This window comes from Uncinocarpus reesii, genomic scaffold, assembly GCF_000003515.1.
Source record: "Uncinocarpus reesii 1704 scaffold_4 genomic scaffold, whole genome shotgun sequence".
In the NCBI taxonomy this organism is placed as follows: domain Eukaryota; kingdom Fungi; phylum Ascomycota; class Eurotiomycetes; order Onygenales; family Onygenaceae; genus Uncinocarpus; species Uncinocarpus reesii.
Genome location: NW_003052497.1, coordinates 2,630,288 through 2,640,559, shown reverse-complemented (window position 1 = coordinate 2,640,559; position 10,272 = coordinate 2,630,288). Strand labels below are relative to the sequence as shown.

The 10,272-nt window shown below is 44.5% G+C and overlaps 2 protein-coding genes across 2 annotated transcripts; one reads left to right on the top strand and one right to left on the bottom strand.

Moving 5' to 3' along the window:
* Positions 1–4,642: 4,642 nt before the first annotated feature.
* On the top strand, positions 4,643–6,613 carry UREG_07008 (uncharacterized protein; the record flags this gene model as incomplete). Its single annotated transcript, XM_002583995.1, has 3 exons — positions 4,643–5,061; positions 5,205–5,563; positions 5,625–6,613. 3 exons carry the CDS (start codon positions 4,643–4,645, stop codon positions 6,611–6,613), a joined length of 1,767 nt encoding a protein of 588 aa, XP_002584041.1.
* Positions 6,614–7,803: 1,190 nt separating this feature from the next.
* Positions 7,804–9,288, bottom strand: UREG_07007 (uncharacterized protein; the record flags this gene model as incomplete). The annotated part of the gene is made up of 2 exons (XM_002583994.1): positions 7,804–8,245; positions 8,300–9,288. The coding sequence occupies 2 exons, from the start codon at positions 9,286–9,288 to the stop codon at positions 7,804–7,806; spliced, it is 1,431 nt and encodes a 476-aa protein (XP_002584040.1).
* Positions 9,289–10,272: the final 984 nt, after the last annotated feature.

Sequence of the window (10,272 nt, the reverse complement as noted above, 5' to 3'; positions counted from 1 at the left end):
ATTGAGTTAATGATTTGTGAGTCAGAGGAATTCCAGAATCATGTTTTAGATATTCAAGATAACTGCTTCAAATGCTTGTTGTGCTTCTTGCATTGTTCTCTTGTGATCAGTTGTGCTGACTGCAAGATAATATGTCTCAAAAATTCACACTTGATATTCATTAATGACTTTGACTAACTTCAGTATCATGAATTTTGACATTAGATCTTATGACTTAATTTAAAATTGACTCACAAAGTTGACTTCTGCTTCAGAGTTCACTAAGATGAACATATCTTTGGTGTTCTTGGAAGTTTTGATCTGAATCATAATGAGAAATGAAAGTGGGCTGGCATGTCACAATTTGTGAAGATTGAGAGCTACTGTGATGTTGATAGCTCTCTTCATTCATTTTTTGACACTTTGTCTGTAGATTCTTTTGAATTTGTCTCCAGCTTTTTTCTGAGAAAGTATTCTTCAGTAAAGTGTTCTGATCTTTTGTGAAGATTGCATCATAATTTATCACTTGTGGTCTTGCACTTATGAGAGTTGAGTTTTTCTTCTTTTTGCAGTTTTTTTGAGAAACTCTTTATACTTTTCTTAAGTTTCTCTGCATGCTTTTTGATATTATCTTCACAGGTGGCCAGTCATGTAACAAGTTCTTTATAGAACAAGTTGCCAATGGTGACAGCATGTTTGTCAAATTCAGATCTGATTTCTGAAAGAATTTTGCAAATAAAATGTGTCTTGCACTGTTTCTCTGTGTATTTGTATGAGAGTTGCTGTTTGAATGACTTGAGAGTGCTGCTGAAGTCATGAATGAATTGATTATCTTACTATTTCAGCTTGAGATATTTATGCTTGATGTTCTGAGAGACTCTTTCAGAGTTCATGATCTGTTATGAGAGCCAATTGCTGAATTCAGTTCATGAGAGTAGAATGATTAGAGCAGTGATGTGATGATTCTACTTGATGAGAAGCTTGATTTCAAAATATTGTACTGCTTCAAGCATCTTGTGATTATCATGACTTTTAAAGTATGCTGCTTGATATGTGTGAAATACTGTGTATTAATCTAGAAATTTCTCAAGTTTTTTGAGATTTTTGACTGCAAACTTTTTATCATTCTTGTGTGTTGGAGCCCTGCCTGCATTCACTGTGCTTAGTAATTGTAATCATGAGGCTTCATCTGTTTCAGTCTGGATGTTTAAGTGACTTTCTGAAAATGTGATCATCTGAGTGATGACTTCTTGTGAAGATTCATTTAAATTTTGCACATGTAGTGTTCTTTCCAGTCTTGATTGATGTGGGGTGAAGATTGAAACTGTGTAGTGAGAGAAGTCCTCCATTGAAGTGATTCTTCTTTTTATAATTACATGCATTGCATTGATTTTCTGTTGCAGATCTTGAATATGTTTTTTCTGTTGCAGGACTTGTAGTTCTTTACTTAATTTTACAAGTAAGACTTCATCTTGGTCATTGTTCTCAGTATCTGACAGATTGTTTGCAGAGATGGTGAGAGTGTGGCTTGTGCATGTTTCAGTGTCTTGAGGTGCATTCTGCTGTTCAGATGGAGAAGAATCAGTGTGAGTGCTGAGCTCAGCTGTTTGCAGTATGATTTTAATTTCATCCATCCTCATGAGAGATTGTGTGGATGGCTCTGACTGTTCAGAAGTTTTCTGATGTTTCAGTAGTGTTGAGAGATCAGATATTAAGTGAGTGCCTTTAGAAGTCTTTTCACAGATTCATCTGCTCATCTTGTTAATAGAGGATGTTTTGCATCATTTCTTTTAATGAAAAGTCATACATTATGTTGATGTTTGATGCAAGTGCTGATAGCAGTCTGTCTGATAGACTGTCTCTCATGATGAGAGAAAGTGATGAGAACTGTGAGAAGCTAGGTCTAATGGATATATAATCAGAACAGAAGTGAGCTACTAGTGTAGAGAATATAAAGAAATATGTGGTGGAAGCAAGTATATAGTATATACTATAAGTAGATAGAGCTCATCACTGACCCATGTAAAGATGGAGGTAGTGTTGAGGAATTATATACAAGTGAGGTGTGTGCTACTAAGATCTAAAGAGTCTAGTGTTAGAACCTGGCATGACACTTATATAAGATGGTATAATGTTTTCTGAGTTACTTAATCTAATAATTAATGCAGAACAGTTATTTCTTCATAATAATAAAATATGAAGACATTTAATATTTGTGATATTAATATATTAGTAATTATTTACATGTCATAAATACTCTGATAGAGTATTGAACAGTTTAACTAACTGGTGAGAAAGCATTGCAGCTGTTGTGATGATGATTCAATAAATCAAATCAGATTTAGTGTGACTTGAACAAATGTCAACCAACACCTGCAAGAATGGCTGTACTGCATAATTTTATAGCAACATATAGAACAACTGAAGCATCTAACTCAAGCAATATTAATAGAAGAAATTATTTACATGTTATAGATCACTCTGATAGACTATAAAAGATTTTAAAGAAATGATGAGAGAGTATTGCAGTCATTCTGATGATGATTCAATAAATTAAATCAGATTTAGCATGACTTGAGTAAATGTCAATCAACATCTGTGAGAATGACTGTACTGCATAACTTTGTAGCAACACACAGAATCACTGAGGTATTTAACTCAAGCAATATTAATAGAAGAAATTATTTACATGTTGTAAATTACTCTGATAGAATATGAAAGACTTTAAAGAGATGATGAGAGAGCATTGCAGCTGTTGTGATGATGATTCAATAAATTAAATTAAGTTTAGCATGACTTGAGCAAATGTTAATCAACATCTGTAAGAATGACTGTACTGCATAACTTTATAGCAACACACAGAACAACTGAGACATCCAACTCAAGTAATATTAGTAGAAGAAATTATTTACATGTTATAAATTACTCTGATAGAATATGAAAGATTTTGAAGAGATGGTGAGGGAGCATTCAGAATTTTTTGATGATAGTCTGATAAATTGAATTGAAATTAGCACAAGATGACACTAACCCCAATTCAATTTATCAGATCATCCAGCCAATGGACACCACAACACTTCAAAATTCAATATTAATTCAACAAAAATAGATAAAAATAATTGGAAAGAAGTTTTAGAATTCTCAAAATCAGCTCTATCTACTGTTAAAAAGAATTATGCAAATATCTCAATTTTTGGGTGGGTCCAACACCATGTTTTTATTATATAGATTTTTCCTTATCTAAGAACCTGTAAGAACATTGAATGCATCTTTGACCATCTTTGCGGCCGTATCTGGAAATTGTTGTGGTGCCGCTTTGGCGCTGTTGACTGTATTGTGGCGGTATCACTCACGGACCAGTCAGCCAGACCCGGCTAGCATCTCAGGCTGCTTTAACCAGCTGTGGCTTGGCAGGGAATTCCCTTTGGGCCTCAAGCATCATCAATCACCCTGGCTCACCCAGCTCACCCACCTTGCTCACCCATACATTATTGATCAAGCAACCCCATGGTGGGCTCAATGGGTGACTGCCAGGGCCCTGGCCTTGCGAAAATGAATCAGATATCCACACTACTGGGGGGCCAGAGCTCCCCCAGTTCTGTTCTATGCTTCATGACTTAGCATGGAGCCGCCAGCCTATTTTTTTCTCCTTTCCACTTCCCTCTCAAAAAGGTGGCCCTTCGCTCGGAGGTGTTTATAATGGGGACCATACCCTCTCACTGTCCCTTTTTCCCCCCTCCATCCTAGTCCACACCAGGAGATCTCATCCTCTTCTAGCCTTCTCTCCACAGCCACCACTCACTTTGGCTGGCAACCAGTCGAGCTGTACTCCTTCCAAGTAAGACGCTGCACACATGGCGGTTACCAAAACGCGAGCGGGGGTAGCAGCCGCCCGCCCTTCCACGACCCGACGCCTCAGGCTGGCGCCCACGGAAACAGACTTCATCCAGAGGGCCAAGGAGCACGAGTCCGCTGGCCGGACTAAAAAGCACAGCGCGAATAACACCAAGAGAGGCTTGCTGACTGTCTGGAGAAAGTTAGAGATGTGAGGATCGCCTTTTGGCTTTCATTCTGAAACGGAAAAATCATTTGCTAATATACAATGGCCAGCTTCTGTCCAGAAAAGCTTCAGACCAGCCCCCATCAATTCATCAGAGACTTCAGCGCCCACAGATTCAAAACTTTTCTCAACTGGCTCGAGGAAACCCACAAGCTCCGGATCAAATCTGATAGCACAATCTGGGGTTACTGGCGTCGAATTAAGTCCTTCTATGAAGCCAAGCATAACAGTAACAAGATAGATGAAGAGACAAGGACGGACTGTATTAATGTATGATTCACCAGCCTGATTATGTGTGCGGTTTGCTGACGATGGCAGTACATATGGGTTGTGGTCAACAGGTGGGAAGAGAAATGGGGACTCCGGCGGCATTCCCGCGACCCTGTGACTGGCAACAAAGACGATATCTACCTGTTTCTGTGTGCCAACTGGGAGTGGTGCACGATGGTGCATGCGGACGAGAGACAGCGGGTGCAGAACAGAGCAGGGTTACTCCTCTCCTACATTTCTGGCAGCCGGTTGGTCTCCCTATTCGATACCCCCGCGAGGGGGAAACCACCTCCGGGGGGGGAACCGTGGTTCGAGGAGCGTGGAGCGAACGCAATGTCCCCTTTGCCCCAGCCACTCTCACCCGATAAACCAACGGTTGTACGGTCGAGAGTGCGATCCTGGCTGGCAGATTGTGATGATTCCACAAACAGCGCCTCGGATATTGCTTCCAAGGAAGATCTGACCGACGACGAGCAAGACATGTCCATTACTGAGAGCAATGTCAAGAGCGTAGTCTTCAGCCAGGAGTCAGGGTCAGATACACAGAGCAGCTACTCAGAGGTGATGCAGCTTGATGACGTGTGCAAAGCCACTGGTAGCGAGTGTGACCTTGACGATGAACGTTGGGATGGATATGACTTTAACCCAGCCGATCTCATCAGGGATGATGAATCTGTTGTCACCGATGATGGGTACCATGCAGGAGACAAAAAAAAGGACCCCTTCTCTGGCGGCATATTCACTTCTACATCGTCCGTGGTGAAGGGCCAGGACAGCCTAATTCATTGCTGGCGCATGTGAACCTGATAAATACGAAAATGGAGGACAAAAAGCCACGAACGTATGTGTCCCTATTCCGATCATAGAACTATGCGGAGGCTGATGTGCATCACAGGAAGGCCTTTGTCATTGCGCACCACCCGGAGCCAATATTTGACCTCCTTGCACATCTCGTTGCCATGGCCTTCTATGATGAAGCATTGGACGCAGAGTCCACCTCACTCGAGGATATCTACTGGCATCCGATCCCATCGCACTGCCATGGCATGGCGGTCAAGATCAAAGGCGACAAGTTGGATATTCCTGTCTTCCGTGAACCTGAAAAGACTAAAGACGGCTATCGTACTTCTAAGACAGAACCGCTCAAAGGCACAACATGGCATCAGTTCCTAAAGCATGCTGCACTCATCTTAGAACTGGCAATCTGTTTCAGCCACTATGTCTTGAGACGGACTCTTCTCAACACCGTAAACAGTACGCAAGCTTCCCCCCATGACATTTGATTGCACATAACTCACCAGCTCTCCCTCTACAGATAAAATCCCCGCATCGGTGCGAGACCAGATTGCTGATCATGACTCGAACACTATTCGGTACTACCTCAACGATGTTGTGCAGGAAGACATTGAGGCCATTGTGATGGACCTAGATATACCGTCCAGGGCAAGAGTGCAAGCGTTGGCACGCTCCCTCAGGCTTAATGCTGACTCTGCGGCGCCCACTCGACCCACCAACAAGCAAATCCAGCGGATAGCAGCGCATCCAAAGGTGCAAAGCCTCTCGCAGAGGAACCAGGAGTTGTCCGCCGAGATCCGAGCAGCAGGCTTCCCATCGATTCAGGCAGCGGCAGGGACAGCTCTCTACCGAGAGAAGATGAAAGTTCAGAGCAAACTAAACAGCGCGAAAATTTATCTCTGGAACCATTACCGGGAGAAGAATAGAAAGTGGCATTTTCGCCATGCAGATACAGAACGGTTCAACCGCCGGATCCAAGGCCGTCAGGAGCCCGATGAACTTACACCTCGCCCCCCTCCGATATTGCAGATCCCCGAGCGACAACAGGTTGTGGAAATCGCTTGCAGGCCCCAATCCGGCTTGACTCCTGATGATATCTTCCGGCGGCGATGCGCCTTCATCATGGTGCTGGTCCGCCTTCAAAGCCGGAAAGAATCTGGTCCCCGGGGTCGGCATGCACGCCGAACGCCATCTGAGCAGCGTGCCCAGCGGTCGCTAACCCCCGAGGAACCGTTCATTGTTCCCCAAACCCTGCAAGACCACGAATGTCCATTCTGCATATGTGATACTTCACTTCCCACAAAGCAAAGAAAGAAGAAATGGACGAACAACAACACCTTCTGGGATCATGTTGAGAAGAACATTCACCGCGCTGAACTTGAGGGATACGCATCCGGGCAAAAGAGGTGTGGCATCTGCCGAGAACAGGGCGTGGAGTGCTTTCCTGAGGGTATCATGGCATTTAAAGCCCACACGTTCTGGGAGCATGGCAGGAAGCTGCGAGAGTAGTGGGGAAGAATTTGTTCGTCTGACTTTTTCCAGGTTGTGGCGACTCTTTCTAGGCTTGTGAGCGCCAAAATTACCAGAGAATGATGGTTGGCTTGAGGTTATTTGCACATGTATATTATACCAGACACGCGGTACTTTCCAAACACTGTGCTCCTGAAAAAGATGGCTTCATTAGATCACTAATTTTTGAATAAGCAAGTCCACCAAATTTTCATCCACTGTAATGCTGTCTGTGGCTCCTCTGCGCTATGTCATAGAAACTGCATCTTCCCAGCGGTCGACGTGATATGATCTCGATGCCTCTCACCCCCAAGCACAATACATCACATCTAGGCTAGACAAGCAAAAATTGATGGATGCGAAGATTCTGGTTCCTATCCTAAGGTGTTCCCTGGAAGAGTTGAAATCTCCCCGGCAGGAAAAGAAAGTGGTCCTAGTGGACGGATTTCCGCGAAACTTGTCGCAGCAGACGGAGTTCGAAGACGCAGTACGTAATATCCTTGCATGGCACAGAGGTGGGATGTATTTAACATAAGCAATGCGTAGGTCGCCGAGCCACTGCTTGTGCTTCTATTTGACTGCCCAAAACATATTGCGAAGCAGCGTTACCTCGCCCGCAATTTAAAGGGACGAGAGGCAGACGACGGGGCCATGTTTGAGAGAAGATATGATGAATATATGCAAGAGAATAAGAATTTTGTCAGTGTCTATCGGCAGAGAGGAATTCTTGTGGATGTTGATACCAGCGTGGAGCAGGAAATATCGTTGGAGAAACTGAAATGTGCGCTGCATATGGTGCTTTCTACATAAAGAAACGCAGAGTCATATACGGTACCCTATCAATTTTTAGAGAAATACCCGTGTTTATTATCACTCAATGAAGCCATGAAGCCCAACACTCCAGCCCAGCCTCATACGCAGGATCAGGTATGAGCTTGACTTATAAAAAGTTTGCAGCGCTTCAGTCCCCTCACCAACCTGGTTCATGTTAATTCCTCCTGGCTATGTTGCTGTTCCTAGAAAGCGGCACAAAGGGCAGAAACCAGGTAAAAATCCACAAACGCGACAAGTAGCTCTGTGCCACAAGTAGGGTTCATAGAGGATCGCACATCACCTCCTCGCCCAATAGAGCATCCCATTCCTTCAAACTGTAGGTCTCCAGTCTTGGAGATTGGCATTTGCCGATTGTCTCAAAGCCTATTCCTTCGGCACCGATTACAGGCTTGTAATCTGCATTGACGACATTCGAAGATATATTGGCGGAGATAGTGGGAACATTCCTCGCAGGTATGAGGGCCAGGCACGAATTTCCATCTCTCATGACTGCATTCATGGTTCTCCAAAAGCTCATTGATGATCCTTGCGATTTCATTATTTATAGGGGCCTGAATTTCGGGCACCGTAACTTCTCCCTCAAGGTCGGGTGGAAGCTCATGAAGTTCTGGTTGGGCTTCATCAGTATCCGGCTGCGGCTCATCAATATCTGCGGGAGGGGCGATGATGGGAGGGTGTGCGTCTCGATCGAGTATTTGATGTGCGCGGGCAAGGAGGCGGTGCTCATTCCATTGTTCACAGGTACAAATCTTCCAACGCTCACCACAGTTGTAGCAGAATTGGGCACCACAATAGCAGCTATTTTTGTACTATTAGTTATTATCAACATTGGAGACAGGAAAAAACACGAACGTCATATGATTGCAACCGTGATCTAGCTCCACTACCCGCCAACATGCATAACACCGCTGCCATCCACTCTCCTGGGCAGTATTGAGGAGCTGCTGCAAAGCGGTATCATTAGGACAGTCACCCGTATGTGCCCGCCCCTTGCAGCTTGCACAAGTTGTGAACCCGCACTGGGGACAGGTGGCTACTTCTCCCTCTATATGACCTGGGTTGATGAAGGCAGAACAGCCAGGATAATAGCAGTACGTTCTGTTCGGGGTTTCGAACTCAATTTTCTTTGTCTCGTAGTGTTTCACGAGGTCAGATTTGAGGAATATGCGAGCAATGCTCATGATAATAGGCTGTTGGCAACAGCGCGGAGGGAACAGTGATTCGTCCGTCATTGACGCATTGAAAAGGTCTTCTAAACAGGAGCGACAATACTCATGGCCGCAGGGGACGCGTACCACATTCACGAAATCAGTATCTTCTCTGCACGCAACACAGCGGTGCAAGGAACGCGACGGGCGAATCCGCCCGGCAGCCCAAGTAGATGATTCGGCTGGCTCACTTTCTTCGGTGGTTGCGTCCACATCGTTGATGCCGTCGTCATGAGATACGTATAAGATGCGAAGTTTTTCCAAAGTCTCATCGTCGAGCGCTTCTGAATCCGCGTTCAATCGGGCATCTTCTGCAGGTCCCCCAATCTCTGTCCAGCGAAGGGCGATATCCCGGTCTTTGATTGCATTTTCCTCTTCAGCTAAGTTTTCATTCAGAATCCTTCCGTCAGCTAGAACCGCGGTTGCAAAGCTGCTAGCCATTCGCCTATCCAGGAGGCACTGGGAAGTGCTGTCAAACTCTTCATTTTGTAGCTGGAATGCGAACTCTTCATCAGTGGGCTCTCGAGAATTTCCTTTAGATGATTCAAAATAGAGGATGATATCTTCATGCTGCAGCTGAAGAATGAGATCCGCCGTATGTTGGTCGATTTCTGGTTCAAACACGCAGGCCATCATGGTTGACTGATCGAAGGCAGTTTTGTGGTTAGGTTCAAGGAAGGTAAGGCCGTGCGATAAGCTGCGCGGAAGTGAGGAAAGATTTCGCCATGTAAGCGTGTACAACACTGACTCCATCTTTGGGAGCTGGTCGGTTTCTTAAGGTTTTTTATTTCCTGCCATTCACACTGGGTTATCGCTAGGACGAGTAATGGGGGTTTTCCTATTTGTTTGCATATCCTGGTTTAGTTTGCAAGATTCTAGACCATCCTTTCTGAGGCATATGGCGGGAGCAATGAGAAATTGCGAAGGCGTCCGGATAGGCTGGCAGAAAAGAATCTTTTATAGTTTCACATGACTTGCTGTCTGGACATATTAGTGGCGATCTACGAGGCGATCGTTCCTCCTGAGGCACCTCGCAGCGCTTCTCGACGTAAAAACTGCTGTGGAACCATCATTGTCGTTCCCTTCCCATTGAAGATGACTTGAGACGAATTCAAACCCAAGGTCGTCATCACAATTCATCTAGGAAAATTAAGACGGGGTACTCCTAAGCATCTCCTTCTAAACCATTCCTGTTGGTCCTTAAAATCGACTTCCTTGCCTGCACCGTGATGCAAAACTCCCGAGGCGGATAGGAAGTTGGATACCTCAAAAGATTGTGCATTTTGAACCTGCCACCTTTGTATCCCCACCTTGCCTGGGCCGTCATACTTCAAACAGCGCGTTGGCTTATCACAGCAAGCCAAAGTCAAACAACAGCCATTGTTGGTTAACTCTGCTTGAATCAGGTTGCTTTGGAATGTGCTTGCGAGATAGCACAAATTTGTCAAACAATGGGAGCCAGCATTCAAGCCTATCAAATACTCATGCTTTTATGAAGTGTCTGGTGTACTGGCATAGTTCAATTTGGCTTAGTGCCTTCTCATATGTTGTACAGACATTTGATAGGCTTTAATGTGAACATTCTATTCTACATCTGCACATGCTTGTTTCAGACCA